Genomic DNA, 17,468 nt, shown 5'->3' with positions numbered 1-17,468 from the left:
CCTGTAGTTGACCCTGACGTTGAATCTCACAGATTTCAATGCAACACAGACGACTTACTGTCATTCCTGCTCATTAAGTGACAACATCCAATAATGGTGGAATGGGCAGATTCAAAAGTCTGTGCCCACCGAAATATAGCTTATAAACACAATAAAGCCAACTAAATGTTACATCCAAATCCAAACCCCTTGGAATGACATGACATGAGCTTTCCTTTTTCGATAGGCTTATGTCTGCGTGCATGTTTTTTGGTTTTCCCAGCTGTTTAGTTTCTAAAAACTCTAGTCCATAAAATGTTTTGCTTCCAAGAATGGGTAATGTTAGTTAAAATTCCTTTGCATTAAAACAGTAGTTAGAACATTTGTTCATCTTTCCATTTTTCTTCATTTAGTTTTTTATTAGCAGACATAAACTGAAAAGCATTTAGTCATTGTTTTATCTTTGTAGAGATTAACTCTGAGCATTTACTGTATAACACAGTTTATGTATCTGGTGATTCAACCATTTCCTGCGAGCCTCACTTGTGTCTTTGAGTGTCAGACCTGGGCAGCTTGTTTTATGCTTACATATACATTCATAAATGACAGCTGGCTGCCAGCAGATTACTGTTATTTCTTCGTGTGATTGCGCCAGAGGTGTTGAGTCTTTGTTGCCAACTATCCTGATAATACTTGAACCACAGGGATTCCACCCACCCTTGACATGTCTTCTTCCCCTGTATTTGACTCTAAGAGGGATGGGGGTGCTATATGTCACTCCATGATAAGTTTTGGGAATTACACCCTTTAATTTGCCCATTCTAAATAAACCCTGACTGACACTAACGCTGGGAGACGCCTGTGGAGTAAAGATAATGTACCCACTGAAAAACCATCTCTGCATCCTAAATATGCACAGAATTGATTATTCTATGATTTTGTTTCACTTGTATGAATCAAACACACACAGCCATAATAATGCTGTTTTATTGTACGAGTCTGTTGCAGAATCATTTTCTTCCCTCCTTAATTCTGCAACAGGATTAGTGACACCTCAGAGGCGGTGTGCGGTGTTTTCAAGTTGCACTGGAAAGCTTTGACAAGTCATACAAACGAGCTGTAATTTAGCAGTAACGAAAATAGCAACAATCTAATGAACCGTATCAGTAACTATGTCCTGTATGACAGGAAAAACTCATCACAATGAATAATGCTAAATAGGAGGTAAATTAAAGTATTATCCATACAAGCGAATGCAATAGGGATCAGTTATTACATGCATTTAATAACCGAATGTGTCAAAAGCAGGCAGCTTGATGATGTGGTAGGAGAGTGTGTTCAGGGCTCCTCTGAGCTCGCTCCATCGATTGAACTTTAACTCCTACTTACGGCACGTGCATGGAGATGCCCTGTCAGTCATCGGTGATGTGACTGCATTGACTATGCATTAGCATTTCTCCCATCTTGGGCTGAGACAGAATTCCAGCTCCTTCTTAATCACGACAGCACAGACGCAAGCGGCAACACCTTTTTACTTTGTATGGAAGATCATCCTGGAGGAAAATGCAATAGAAGGGCTCACTTGTAACAATTGTTAAGTAGGGTTTATCCACAGAGAGATTTCTAAATGAATCCTGTTGACTTCCTGCGCTTGTGTCACCTTTAAGAAAGAAAAAAAACATTGTGATATCGATCATGTGGTTCCATACACGCTGTCCTTATGGCACGGCGAAGACTTTGTCTACCCGCCTCTCGAATCCCACCCCAGACACCTCCCCTCGTCTTTTCTTAGATTCCATCCTCACTTTCTTCTTCATGTGTGATGTCTTCAGTGTCGCCCCTCCTGCCCTCTCAGAATGAACTCTCCGCTCGGTGAAGCGGCGTCGCTGCACAGTGTTGTTTTTACTCTGGCAGACAATTATCTCCGAGACACCAGGACAGAGGGAGCTGCTCTTCAATTTCCCCCTAACCTTAAATCAGTCCACGCTGCCCGTCACCCACTAAACGGCATAAACACACACTAAATCACGCTGACACACAAGTACTCCTAAAGCGTTTTCTCTCTTCACGTTCCTCTTGTGTTTATGCTATTAAAGCCGTGTGGACTCACGCTAAAGTTCATCCAGCACACACACACACAGAGAAAAACCAGCACACACGCCGCTTCAATCACTGTCATGGGCCTCAGGAAAACCTCTCAATCAAGCCCAACAATAAGATGACAGTATCTACAATAAACCCCCTATTAAAAGCTGAGCATATGCAATCGCCTTCCTCTCTGTTTACCGCTCCTCACGAGTCTTCAGAAATCTTTTTATTGGCAAACCACACCTTTAAGGCCTTGGAGGTTTTTAAACGCGGTTAGAAAAGGTCATGACATTCAGAAATGACATTCTCTTTGGGGAAATGGCTTGGATGTCTGGCTGTTAAATAAGGTTAGCTCTATCGGTTCGATTTCAGAGCTGTTTGGTGTCCTCGGCGTTGCTCAGGAGTGGCCGGCATTAACACGCACTCTTTTGAGTGGTTTCGCCATGTGTGATACATTCCCCTAGAGGCTAATATAGTGTCGGAACGTGCTCACACACACCGATGCAAACACACGTACTGTAGAAGCACATACATGCCTAGTATTGGTGTGTGTGTGTGTGTGTGTTTGGATGTGCATATTAGTGGCGGATGGCTGGAGGGTTGTTGCTGATAGTTAATGATACACTTCTTCAGGCACACACACACACACACACACCGATGCACATGCACAAACAATTTTATGCATCCTGCGTAGCTCGCCGCTTTCTCAGCTCCCTGCTCCTCTCCTCAGCTCATCTAACGCAACAGAGGAATTGAAATGCAAGCTCTTAAGGGTAAAGCCCCCCAAAAAGAAAGCGTTAACCCGTTAGTATTCCCCTGGCCTCGCCGCTGAGGAGCTATTCAAGGCTTTTTGACAAGGATCCGCCCTCTTTATAGCCAGTAATGATGACGAAAGGTCAATAAACACGCTCAGAGATGCCTTTGGCAAAATAATCTTGGGGACTCAATACACCAAGGCTCTATTGACCTCTGAAGAGATAAACGGCCATTTTTTTTTGTTTTTCAAGCGCCCCCCCTCCCTCCCTCCCCCACAACTTCCTGCTGAATTACTGTATCGTGTTTGAAACAATCAATGGGCTGAGCTACTCCCAAGCCAGAGTCCTGTCACCATTGACACTGTTAATTAGCACTGAAGAATCCCATGCTCTTTTGTGCACATCCGAGAGGAGACGAGCGGATTAGACCATTTTGCTTTACATTTGTTATCCCTAAGACCATCCAGCGTAGGGAGATCTTAGTGATGGTGGGTGGCTCCCAGTGGGCCTCCAGCCACAGATCTGCCTCCCAACATGAAACAGACTGGAAAGGGGCCCGTGTGCCTTTCACTCAGAACAGCAGATCACAGTCTCCACTTCCACCATTGTTCGTCTGCATTGCTTTTATACACCTGCCACTGAATTGGATTTTTGTGTCATCTGCTTTGTTTGTCTGATTTGACTGATTGATGGGATGTTTTTTTTGTTCTTCTATGAAGATGACTAACAAAAACCTTCTTTGTTACTAATCAGACCACAACAAAGAAAAAAGGATTGATACGCCATAGAGACCAGGCACCTGAAGCCTTCCACAGACGCTGTACGCAGGTCTCCAGACTGACTAATGCTGGTTTTAACGTGAAAAATGATTCAATTACGATGTACATGTAGCTGAACACTGTTGGACTGGAGTCAGACAGTTGTCATGAATCATACACGCTTTTAGAATTAAGAAGTCTGCAATTAAATCTTACTTTGTTAAAGACTTGTTTTTACTTTGACATCGTATTTTAAGCCCATGTGGACGAACATTCAGTATGCCGTATGTGTTGCTTGGATACAATACATCCTGACTGGGAAATTGTGTTTCAACAAAAGAGGAAGTCTTAATGAGAAAGTGGCAATTCTATTAATCTTGGTTCCCAGTGATAGAGGAGCCCAGTGATTGGATTCTGGGTCTTATTTATCATTAAAACAGAATTTTTTAAATGGCTGGTGGAACTTTGATCATTAGTCTCTAGACAGATGGCATTAGCCGCCTTTTATATGGCTACTGTGTGACCCTTTACACTCTGCCATAATTGCCTTTAATGGTATGAATGAAATATAATTTAACTGACATTTCCGGTACTCACGTTCCCTGTCAAAAGAGCAGGGAGTCAACTTGATGATTAATACTGTATGCAAATGTGAATCCACCTGCTCTGTTATCAGTTACAAACGTGTACACCAAATGATAGGTGGGATTTTCTTCAGGAAGCAGCTTTGTTTATTGCCGAGGAAGTTCAGGTTAACAATGATTGTAGGCAGCACAGAAAACTACCAGGACCTGCCAAGAATTAATATGTAGTTTCAATTCCTGGCAGTTTTTTTTCAGCCTGAGAAGGTTGGTAATTGACCCCGCCCCCCAGTCCCTCGTCCAGGGGAGGCTTTTACATATAAATGGTAATGCTGGGAGAAATGCAAATCAGGATAGTAGGGATATTTTTGATTCACCAGTGGAGCTTTTTCTGAGTTTAAGAAAATCTCTGGTATGAATAGATCAGGCTCGGTATAATTATAGACTAATGCTATGTTCACACTACCAATGACAAAGGCAACAAAACCATCAAGTCCGGTCATCTACATTGTTGGCGAGTGTCCGTTGATGGGTTGCTCAAGGGCCCATTGACATAGTCTTTTAAATAGCACTGGGAAATGGCTAATGGCTGTTTTTTAACATAGACGGGAACAGATTCAAATTAAAACATGATCGGTTAACGTTAACGGCTTCCACTGAAGATGACTGAACATGGAATAATGGGAAAGATAAAGGTAGAAATGTTACTGCATTACATATTCCTAGGAAAGATGTAGAAAGTATGCAATCATCTAATCAAGTATTTAAGAGCAACAGAAATCATAGAGAGATGTTTTCCTTGTTCTTCTGTCACTATCCTGCTCCACACTCCCGTCCAGTAGGTGGCAGTAATGCACCTAGACGTTGGTTTGCCAACGCTATTGACGCTCGATGCATAAAACAAAACGAGTTTGATGCTCCAGAAGTGAAACAACAACCAAACACACTGAACAGCACGTTGCTATCCACTGAGGAGAGTTTGGAAGCTTTAGAAACCAAAGTAAACTGCTGCCCCAGCCTCGATTAAGAGGGAAAGGTGGGCTTTAGCAGACATATTGATATTTGCTGCTCCTGGTACCCAGCTGAGTTGAACCAGGGGTCAATCCTGCCGTCCAATTTGTCGGTAAACGCAGACTTATTCCCCTCAGTGATTCTAGTCAATAATGTTTGACCTCATGTAAAAAAACACAGAGGCAGAGAGATTGGGTACTTACAGGTTTGGGAGCTGCAGTCACTGAGCACAGTCCCACATCTAAGGCAAAGAGCATGTGTCTTCATCAATTCTGGTATTTACGCAGCCATGGAAGTTGCATATCGATATCAATAGACGGATAGACGTCACATTTCAGGGTGAGGTGTAATTGTCTGCTTTTATTCAGTCAACCCAAACATCCAGCCATTCATTGTAATTGTAGAGAGTGCACCCGACTCAGCACTTCCAAATAGTGATCTAAAGCCTGGAACACACTCTTAACTGGATGTGCTTCACACTTAACTTTCAGATGCACTCAATGTGTTTTTTGGCAGCATTTTGCGGCGCATCAAAGCACCTTGATTTGTCTTTTACTCAACTGTTTTGATTTACTGGAGCATTTTTTTAAAAAGCAGCCAGACCTGTGTGGCTGAACTCACACCGTATAGTGGTGCAAAGTAAGTTACATAAATATTCTGAGGTACTTGTACTTTGAGTATTTCAATTTTACTTCCACACCACATTTCAGAGGGAAATATTGTTATTTTTACTCCACTTCATGTATCTGAACCTATAGATCCTCTTAAGTGCCATTAAAAAAACATAGAATAAGCTTAGAAAAAATACCATTAACTCTTAACCTCCGACCTCTTTGGCTTAACCCTTTTCAAAACAGCAGTATCTGGTCCGGATTAAACAAACAGTACTGTAGGGTGAATTGTTAAAATCAGAGCAACCATACAGCATTAAAATGCTGCTTACATGTTAATGCATCCCTGAGATAAATCCAGTTATATACATTTAATAGTATATGACACTGATAATCTGACCTATACTTTTAAGCATTTTCCCACCAATGCCTACACACATAGACTACATTTCTAGTGTTGTAAGAGGGCCTCCTCATTGTAAGCTGGATCTGCAGTTATCTATGTGACACATCAAATAAACCCTTCATTTCTGCCTTAAATACATTATCCAGATTAACTGCATCTGACATCAATGACTTAGTTCTCTAGCCTTTTTTGCTGCAGCCCATCTCCAGGACAGCAGACAGAAGCTATTAAGAATTAATTAACCACACCGCAATTAGTTTTCTGGTTTCAGTATAAAAAAAGGGATTCATTCTCATTCCAGACTGCAATCTCCCAAAGCTGCATGCGTCAAGAGGGTCATTTAAGTAGCACCATCATGTGCTTTGTTTTTGTTCTGTTTTATATTGTCCATGAAGCCGCAGCATTGCATTGTGCCAGGATATCCACTTCCGAGACCTTGAAATGTTAAGCACTTAACAGATTCATAGCGTGCAAATTAGAAAGGAAGGTGTGTGTGTTTGTATGTTTGTGTGTTTGTGTGTGTGTGTGTGACAGACAAAGAGGGGAGCAGTGCCTGACCTCTGCTGTCTCATCCTCCTGTATAAAATACCCCTCTGAATCCACGGTGCTCACTTCAGGACTCTATAGCTTTTATCTGAACCTCCCGCAGGCAGCGAGCAACAAGGTGGGGAGTAGCGACTTGAGTGCGTTCACCGCCTCGGGTCCTGTCTTGGCGTAATAAAGGAATATTTCATGTGTGACACTCACAGAGCCTATGGGCGTACACTATCTAAAAGCAGACTTTGAGCTAGCAATAATTAACATAAACATATGGCGTGTGCCTCCATTGAATTGTGCCTCCCCACGCAGCCTCAAGTCTTATGCGGCGCCTCGGCTCGAAATAATCCACTGCTCATGCTAATCACTTGGCAATTGATTTGGCCCTTTTTGGTCCAACAATTTCTGTAAACCACTGAATTGATCTGAGAGGAATCAATTAACAGCTCAGGGTAGGTAAATATGAAGGAAAAAATATGGATTGCTCTGTATACAGTCCGACCACCTGAGCAAATTCGGGGCGTGCGTGTGCAGATCTGCTCGGCGTGAGCAAATTCCAGTCAGGTTCGTCCGGCCCCAGGTGAACTGTGATAACCAGGCAGTCTGCAACGATAAAGTTATCTTATATCCATCGCAGAGAAAATGCACTTAACCCTCAACACTCAGGCCGGCTGTGTTATCGGCACCATAATGGAAATTGATAAAAGAGAGCTGTCTTATCATAATCCTACATACATAAAAGGGAATTGCTATTTTAGGAGGCTGCAGGCGAAGGAGCCTGGCAGAACAAAAAAAAAACGGGGGGTGCAGGGAGGGAGGGTTGCCTCCTGGTTGGAGATCAGATGTTATCGGGCTGTATCGATGGAGCAGCTCATGCTCAAGTGGCGTCTGTTTGTCGTAAGACGTTTCACAATACAGGTCAGGCCGTTTGCTCTCATCACACGGCCTCATAAGCTAAGCAATGGCTGACTCAGCAAAAATCTTTGGGCCTGCAGCAGGACTTGCACAGAAATAAAACCCTGATAAGCATTAAAAGCCAGCAAGAGAGAGACGGGGGCATTGGTTATTAGAGATAGTGGGAGTAAGAGACCCAAATATGAGAGCGAGATTATTCTAGAGACAGAGAGAGGGAGAGACAGGAAAAGTAGGGCTGCATTAGTTTGCTACATGCTGACTCCATTTGTTTGTGTCCCTGTGCATTTTATTAAGCCTCCAACATTAAACAGATTTAGCGGGAGCAGCCAAAGTCATGGAGTAATTATGCTTTTGGAAATGCTGTGATTAAAAACGCTCCCTTAAAGTATCAATCCACACTGTACTCCTTTTTTTTTTGTTTGTTTGTTTGTTTATTCCCAGAACGTGCCGATGTGGATTTACCCTCTAAATTTAGAAAAAAAGAGGGGGGGAAAAAAACAAAACCTACCAGGGAAAATTCATAAAACATTTGAAAAATGGAGATTTATCCATCAGGCGTGCATATAAAGTACATCATTTGCGAGCTCATTGATTTCCCGCATAAAGCATGTCCTTGAATTGATAGGTGCAATAAACATACGTGTAGGTCACTCTGAATTGTGGATGCCAGACTCACAACCTCACTGTTCGAATGAAAGCAAGGCACATAGTATACACGTCCTGTTTAAGGGTGGAGGAAAGGGAGAGCGCAAAAAGTGAGAAGTGGATCAATAATGAAAAGGAACAGTATCTGTGTGAAGAATGCCGTAAATGTCTTCTCTGTCGGGATTCCTTCCTCCGGCTCCCACTGTGCTGAGGGCTCTCTTATGTGTCCAGATACCCCACAGAGCCGCTGATTAAGTCAAGCTGAAGGCCAAAGCCTGCCTGCAATTGAGAACCCCCGGCTCACTCAGTAAGCTATCAGGTGACCCGTCTCTCTCACGCGTTCACTCTCCCGTTAGATACTGATGCTGAGAGGAGCTATTAGAGGCCGGGCCCTGAAAAGCATTCTGCTGGCTGTTGATAACCGGCAGGTACCGGGATGTGGAAGGGAAGAACGGCAGGAGGGAGGGGCGGGGGCGAGGAAATATGGTAGTACTGGGAGGCGGAGGAGGGTAAATGATCTCTGAAGGCCATCTTATTAATGGAGGCTTTTCATTACTAGCACTAATGCAAATGATTGGTAGGGCTAATGAGCTCGAAGGTCCGTGTGAACGAGGGCTCCGTGGAGCAGCGGCGTGTGATGATCATAGTGGGAGACGGAGGTGATGAGTTTTAGAACATCATATCTGGTCATGATGAACATTTTGCTTGTACAAGAGCGGGAGAAATAGAAAGAGGAATGGATGAATGAGCTGATGGGTCGGCGAGTCAATTGTGCAGCAACTCAATATGGCAGGCTTGCTACAGGCAAGAGGGTACGAGATGAGTGGCGTAGGAGGGGGGGGGGATGAGTATTTCACTGTCAGTGGCTTGAAGTGAGGTAAAGCATGGAAAATGTCTTGATCGCACGCTGCTCGGTGTTTAAAAAGACGAGGGAGCGCGGCGCCTTCTTTGAAGGTGCGGCATTCCCTCATCAAATGTCACGACCGTTGCATGATATCCCATTTACACTCTCTACCGAACACCGGCGCAGCCAACCCCCCCCCCCCGGAAAAAAAAGGGAGGAAAAAAATGCTTTAAGTTGGTTTCTCGGTGTGTTAAAGACACCCTTGGCGGTTGCTGTGAACCTTGCATGTAGAGGGATTTAGGCCGATTTACAGCATGGTGTGTACAGGATCAGTTCTGGCTCAGGAGTGTCTCATGTGGGCTCTCCCAGGAGAGCTGCAGGGGGGAAGGACCTGAGGCCACTGATTGATGGTCAAGGACACTGAACCCCTCCTACCCCTGTCCTCAGGAGGATTGGGATGCTGCCCGGCTGGCTGCTGGTCCGTACGCCCCTGGTGACAGGATGGGTCCGACTGGAGGGATGCATCATCCGCTAAATGACGAATGATGAATGAATCGGACACTTGACTCAACGCAAAAACAGTCTTCATGTTTCCTTGCGTGTCCACGAGGCGAGCGCTAGATGAAGGACTTCTGATCGGAGCTCAGACCACACGACCCCAGCGTGTGTGACAGTTAAAAGGCTGACGAGAGGAAAAGGAAAGGAGCTCACGCTGTTATCTAATGAATGATGAGACGCTGCTCAAAACAAACCCCACATCGAGCGCCGCCGCGGCGCATTTCAGTACGATTCATCATTGTGTAAACTGTGGCCGACTTTCAGGGCCTTAGCATTTGTTGTGCATATGATATGTGGGTGACAAAACTGCTGTCGATGGAGATTTGGGTGAGAAGAGGGGGGGAGGACGAGGGAGAGAGAGTGGCTCGTACTATTTAAAGCTGATGGCTTCGGTCCAGCATCAGAGGAGAGAAAGCAGGGATTGTTATTTCCGTGACTCTGGCTGGAGCTGGGGAGGCTTTAGTTTTTCATTTCAATTCCGTTGCAAAACAGTAATTGTGAAGCGTATCGCTTTCATCTCCACTTATCTCCTCCGCTTCTCTCCCGTTGGTGCGCCGCTCGTCTTCCCCGGCGTTTGCGCATCTTGACACTGTTGGTTTCTCTATGATGTATTGTCTGGGATTCTGGTACTTCATTGTGTGGGTGCTGATGTACATGGCAATTAAATTCAAACCCAAAAGAGGTAGAGCTCAGTCTCTCTCTCTCTCTCTCTCCTGTCCGCTAATGCTGCAGCCTTTGCTGTTGCACCTCTTTCAATCATTGTCTTTTTTCCCCCCAGCTCTCTCCCTCCCTTTGATTCGCCCTTCTTCTCCGCCGTATCTGTCTCCCTTTTTCTTGCGCTGGCTTTCTGCCTGTCTCCGTCTCTTTCCCCCCCCTTTCTATTCCCTTCATGTTAATAAGCAGAGTAATAGTGTTGCAGGCAGTTCCTGGTTGGGGAGTTAATTAAAATGGCACGTTACAACCCACACAGTCAAAACAATGGAGGCCGCTGTTTTTTTTTTGTGTTTTTTTTTCGCAGTGACACAGGGAGATATTAAACAAGCCCAAAATCAAGCGCCGCGAGGAAGGCAGGAACCCCAGCAACACCCAGTATCCCCCAAATGCACTTAACACTTTCTCTCTTCAAGTACTCAGGGTTTTTATTGTTCTGCTCCCCAACTCAGTCAACATTAGTCATAACAGAGATCCAGTAATTACCTTCCGAGCTCCCCGAACTGCTGCAATGAGAAGCAGTTGTATATAAGATATTAGCGTGATTACTGCAGCATTTATTGAGCCAGAAACTACGCTGACACCGATCAGATGAGAGACTGAAGAAGGGAAATAGTGACATCTGCCTTTTCCCCACCCACCATCACACACACACACACACACACGCAACCCAAATGATTTTTCTAGCATGGCTAGCACAATGCAGTGCACTCAGGCAGCAGTGGGCCGGCTGAGCAGGACAGGAGCTGTTGCTATGGTTACCATTTCTCGGCTCGCTCTCACAGCCCAGGAAAACTGTGTCATTATCCTGTACTTTGGATAGGAGAAGAGAGAGAGGGAGTGAGAGAGAGCAGCGAAACAAAGAGAGAGAATGAGGTAGAAAGGAGAGACAAAGACGAGGAGGAGGAAGACGAGGCTGCGGTTCAAGCAGGCCAGCAGTCCGTCCGACATCCTCAAAATTTGTACCCGTCCACTCTCGTCTGTTCGCCGCTTTTACACGTCCCCCCCCCCCTCTCCCCTCCATCCGTCAGCGGAGCTGTAGTTTTCACTCTAATAGGTAAACAACTTCAGTGCCGACACATAATGCTGGGAAATGTCAGGTAAAAGCAGGGCCGCGTCAGGCGGTAATGGCATGTGTGTCTTTTTTTTTCTTTTTTTTTCTCCTGTGAAAATTGTCTCCCACACGCTATTATGTTGTTTAAAAGAGAGAGAGTGAGAGAGAGAGAGAAAGATCAATCTCTGCATCATTGCATTTATTTTACCACACCAGCAGCCATACAGTATGTCACTCTGATGACGAACCAGCATGGGCTCTTATTGAATGAATACCAGGGCCACGGTGATGGCGGCGCTGCGTGTAACTCCAAATCACCTCTTACCTCAGGAAATACACCGTCTACTGTATGTTCATGGATGCATATGTATGTGTGTGTGTGTGTGTGTGTGTGGTTATTTTTTGTTGTCCGCTCTGCTCGGTGTGTTTGTGCAACGTGACGTCCACATCAGAGGAGGTACATTGTGAACTAATTACATGGCTGTGTAAAGAGAGGCACCCTGCTGATGTGGGCTGTGCACCACATGATTTCCCCTGGTAGACCAGGAGCCTGTTTGCACACTGCCATGCTGTGTGTGTGTGTGTGTGTGTGTGTGTGTGTGTGTGTGTGTGTGTGTGTGTGTGTGTGTGTGTGTGTGTGTGTGTGTGTGTGTGTGTGTGTGCAGACATGCATGTGACCCGTACATGCAGGACCAGTGTATGTGTGCAAGTGCTGAGGGAGAGCTTTTTTTTTTTCTTTCTTGTTGTTACCTGTGAGGTGCTTTATTGAGCCACAAACTAAAAGTGTGTGTGTGTTGAGGAGGCAGCCCCTCCAATGAACCCTCACCCTCTCCGCCCGTCTGACGCAGCTCTCCAGAGAGACCCGTTCATATTACGGTGGCTGTCTGCTGGTCAGAGGCACACAAACAGCACAAAACAAAGCAGCCTCCGATAGGAATGTGGAGAAAAAAGGCCGCGTGTCTCCTTCAATTATTGTCCTCTCTCCGCTGATGGCTTGTTTTTGTACCGCTAATATGAACGAAGGGAAGTGTTTTGACATCTAACTAGAAAGAGATGAAATGGAAGAAAAGCGTTTTAGAATATTTAAACAATCAGAGTGCATTTAGTCAAGCAGCACCCACTACAATGCTGTTGGTCATTTAATGCCTTTTCAAGCTTCCACCCAACTTCCATTCAGAGAGATAATATTGTGCTTTTTACTCCACTGTATTTCAGCTTAAAGGCCCCACACAGGTGTTTTCAATTACCCAGGCTCCAGTCTGGTTTATATGGACCAACAGGAATAATAATAACTGGAAAGGTTGTCCCGCCCCTTACAGTACAGGGCTAGCAAAGCACCTATTTTATGGTCTATGGATTTGTAGGGGCTTTAAAGCAAAAATATATAACATTTCTTATCATTTCTTCTTTTTGTCTAAAAATCCACTCAGCATTCTTTCTCTAAGCTAGACCAATTTCAATAATACGACCACCAACCATCAACCAAGCTGCAACTTTTAGTGATGAGGGAGGTTGTGTGTTTACATTCTGACCCCGCCCACTTTTAAGGGATCCAATCAAGTGCGAAGAATTTCTGGAATTTCTGTCACTGACTTGTCAGCAGTTCCACTCTAAATTTCTCACAAGATTTTGTTTAAATGACTGGCCAAATACATTTTTTTTAAAAGAACGAATATAGGAAGGAACGAACAAGCTCACCTTTAACCAGCTCCATCAGAATTAACACTTAATGGTTTCAAATGTATAGTTGTGTTATGCAGAACAGCATGTTTACATTGTGGCGTTTGGTACTTTTATTAAAGTACCGGACGTGAGGAAATTCACATCCAGTTGCAGCAAGTATGAGCTTTTCTCAGAAAAGTGTAATTACAGGTTAGCACCACAGCGAGCTGAAGGCTTCATATCAAATGGTGAAAGTGCAATCACAACTAATCAGAGCTTCTCTTGTTTCCTGCCCACAGCGCCCAACACTGCACCCTATGGGAGCACAGGAAGCGCGCACATCCCGCTGGCCTGCCAATACCTGGTCCTGGCTCTCTCCTCCTTCATCAGCGTGTACTAGCAGGAGCCGTCCAGACACAATGACTGTCGAGAGCATTTATGAATCCTTTTTGACATTGCCGAAGGCTGGGATCCAATCTGGTACAGTTTGTTGAAAAAAAGCCGTGATGGGGGAAATAATCAGCGTTACTTTGTGTGGGGGAAATTATCTTCTTCTCTTCTTTTTTTCTTTGCTTTTTGGTGAAATTTCATGTCATGTAAATACTATGATGTTTTTTTTTTATTATTATTATTATCATTATTATGATTTCCTCTCTTTTTTTTCTGCTTGATTGTCCACCTTGTGAATCAGTGCTCACTCCCCAGCCCCCCCCCCACCTCACCTCCAATCATATCAGAAAAAAAGTTCCCAAAATGAGTTACTTTCATGCCTCTTTCTCTGGGAGGCGATGGCGCAAAAATTGACATTTTCATCCGTTTTTTGTACATGGCTAAAAGAAGCAATTGTGCCAAGTCTCTCAGTACACAGAATTACCATACCAATGTTATATTGAATGTATTATGGGTTGCCGAACAAAGGAAAGACATTTAGATTCCTAACAATACAAATTCTGATAATGGAGTGTGCTTAAACAAAAAAAAACAACAAAAAAAACTGAAAAAAAATCAAAAGAACATAAAGGCAGGGCTTTTTCAGGACCTGTATTGTCATGATTACTCAATAGATGGATGAACAGTGTTGAAGGTGTCCTTTGTTGTGTTCTGAAATGGGTCCTTCAGTTACTAAGCCTGCCTAACAGATTGGATCAGGCAGCTGTCAAAGTAGCAAAGTATACTGTATTGTATCTTTATATTTTAATATAGTGTAGGCTTTTTGTTTTAAAGTGGGACCAGCTTTTTTCTCATTTTGACCGAGAACATTAACAGCTCATGACTTTGTACAGTAATGAAGGGAGGAACGTCGCTGCCCTTACGTTTACATTCTTGAAAATATATAAACGCTACAGTATATACTCCACACTTCTTTTTTTTATTATTTCAGAGAGTCCACGTATGTGAATGTCACGAACAAACTGTTGCAGTTGAGGAAAAAAAAAAGAGCAGAGCCCGAGTTTTAACTGTTGTAAGCGCTTCTCCTAAAGATGCAGCTCTTTCAAACGCGTCACCTCCCGTGGGCGTCGGAGACGAGCACTTCGCCTCCGAATTTGCTGTGAACCTTCTGATCATCGCCTGGCTGAAAACCCACAGCAGCACACTGTAGGTCACTTGAAGTTTTTTGGCTTCGAGTTTTGGCACGATACTTAATTAATGGACTCTGGGAAAGCAGAATTCTGCAGCACGGCATTTTTTATTCCTCTCGTTTTCTTTTACAGATAATTCAATACTTAAATATATTAGTCTCTTACAGTAAATACGGTATATCTACTTCGTTGTAGCACTTAACAAATAAAGGATATCCAGAGAGCCAAAGGTCATGTTACTTAAGACATACATGATTTAAAACAGAGTAAAACATGATGAATCTGCCTCCAATCTGAGTGCTTTTCACGCTATCTATGAGCAACAGAATAGAATATCAAGCCTGAGAACACGCTCATCAATACAAATACGGCTCACAGTGCTAACAAATCCTCCAAGATGAGAGTCCATTTGATTTAAACTGCCGATCAGTGTCCACAAGGTCAGTGAATGTCCAGCAGAGAATAAATTAAACCATGAGGTCGTTTAATAGGAGAAAATCTGGCTTTTTGTTCACTGAAATCCACCATATCGAGGCTCGAAACGACCGTTATTGTGAAGGCTTGCTTTTCCCGACATTGGCATATCCATCCTCGAGTATCTCATAATTCATGGTGTAAACAGAGATACTGTACTGTAATGCCTTAATTGTACCATAGACATTCAATTAACCTCCTCGTAGAAGGACGTTTCCAGACGCTCTCAATAAGATAAAAGTCATTTGTTCAACATATTACTGCTTACTGAATGTTCATAAACCAGTAGCTGACTTATCTTTCTAATTAGGCATTATATTCAGTCAAAAAAAAACTATAAAAAAAACTTTATCAACTCACGGCTCTTGCAGGTATTTTTTCAGAAAAGCCAGTTGCATCTGAAAAACAAAAATGCAGTGTTTGTCATGCAGGTTGACATGTTTGCAGGTCCCCCCCCCCCCCCCCATGACTGAGGGACAAACTAACCGTTCACACAGTATTTTCACATGAACTTGTAACTGCAAAACCTATAGAGAAATAGCCATCGCAGTTAAAAGACTTAAAGCACAAACACTGTTATTACTTTTTACGTTTCGTGGTGATTTGTTTTACGGTCTGCTAAACATTTTTATTTTTTAATTTTATTGTTTGTACTGAAATTGTTATCAGCTTGTTTTTACAAAATTATGAAAATACTGCACCATATGATCTTGTTTAAATGTTAAGGTATAATGAAAATGGGTCAGAAGTATATTTATTCTCTTCCTTTATGAAAACAATGTATAAAAAAAAATACATTTGAAACATGTAAAACTGGATATGTGACATTTATTTGAATGAGGTACAGTATGGCATAGTTTATAATGTTGTCGGGTTCATTTAGATGCCATGACTGTTGTTGATTTTTTGTCAGATGAGTACATTAAAAAGAAACAATGTTTGCAATCAAAATTACCTACTTTTTGAAACAGAGAGGGTGTGAACCAATATAACAGTATTATAGAACAGAATCAATGTGTGTATATTTGGAGATACCTTTTGATCTTTAGAGCCAGTGTGTAGTCATAGTTATCACACACTTGCGTGTTTGACGATGTGCGGAGATTATGGTTGTGCTGCATGTCAAAGTTAACCTGTGGTTTTGAGGTGGCCATTTTACAGATATTCATACTTTTTATGAATGGAACCAGTTTTTTTTTTTCCCCCTTGGAAAACCATTCGTTCTTTAAACCTGGTCTATAAATACATACAGTACCTCCTACAGACCAGCCGGCTATGTTTGTGATTTCTTTTGAATCCACTCTTGCTGATGAACTAAAAAAAAAACTAAAAAAAACAACTGCTATTCAGAGTTGATTCTGATTATTGTGGCACATTGGTGACAGTCTGGAGTTCCTGTTGGCTGCTTGTCCGAGCGGTCCACACCATGCTCGTATTCATACATATGAAATGTACTGGATGTTGATTATTTTTTATGGAAATAATGGTATTACAAGTCCCTTTTAACAAATCACTTTTATTTGCAATAAAAGTCTTCATGTTACAATATAAACATCTGAGTTAATGAGCGCTCAAAGGGGTTTGACGTCATCACCGGAGCAGGGTTTGAGCCAGATTGTTGGTAAACACTATAGAAACAAATATAAACTGTCTCGTCATCACGTCCTCGCCGTTTAAATCCACGCTGCTAGCAGAATCCTCACTTTCTGATCGGAGAAGCTCGAGCTCAAACCTCTCTCTACCATTTGTTTTTTTGAAAACTCAGCATGGATTACATCTTTTTGCTGGAGGTCTGTTGATGAATAAATACGTTGGCTGACTGCACACGTCGATATCCAGCTGGCGTACGTTGTTGCAGCTCAAGCGGGCAGAAAGTTATTTCGTTATCCTGTGAATCCCTCAGATATATACATTTTTACGAAGATCACACGCAAATATCTTGATCTCCTAAATCAGGATATATGTGAATCAGATCTTCAGCTTTAATTGTCTGACGTGAGTTACCAGATTGTGTCACTATTACCAGCAGTAAGGAACTACGGTGACGGGGTTTTTTGTGGATTCGAGAGGACTTGTCGAGTTTTGTGAAGTCAACTTCAAGCGTGCTGATTCGCCGGAGGCACAGCTATGCCGGAAAACACACCAGGCGGCGACAAAGTGTGGTTCGCCGCAGTAATTACATGTTTGTGTGTCCATGTGTTTCAGACAGGAAGACTTCCTTTGCAACATAGGTTCTAAAACGTGACAGGAGCCACAGGATTGCGTGGACTGATTGGCTGTGGCTAATCTCTGGCTTCGC

General features: G+C 43.2%; 1 protein-coding gene across 2 annotated transcripts in view; it reads left to right on the top strand.

Annotated features, from left to right (window-relative positions):
* negr1 (neuronal growth regulator 1) overlaps window positions 1-17,156 on the top strand; it is a 378,181-nt gene extending 361,025 nt beyond the window's left edge. Inside the window, exon 9 of one of the 2 annotated variants that reach the window (XM_084010805.1) lies at window positions 13,415-17,156. In XM_084010805.1, the coding sequence (XP_083866931.1) occupies window positions 13,415-13,515 (101 nt within the window). In that variant the 3' untranslated portion in view covers window positions 13,516-17,156. The remainder of the gene's footprint in view (window positions 1-13,414) is intronic. The other variant, XM_084010806.1, reaches the window with a different exon arrangement.
* Window positions 17,157-17,468: the final 312 nt, after the last annotated feature.

The sequence above is a fragment of the Eutrigla gurnardus genome, assembly GCF_963514095.1.
Source record: "Eutrigla gurnardus genome assembly, chromosome: 6".
NCBI classification, from domain to species: Eukaryota; Metazoa; Chordata; class Actinopteri; order Perciformes; family Triglidae; genus Eutrigla; species Eutrigla gurnardus.
The sequence above is the reverse complement of the archived record's forward strand: the minus strand, read 5'-3'. Positions and strand labels throughout refer to the sequence as shown.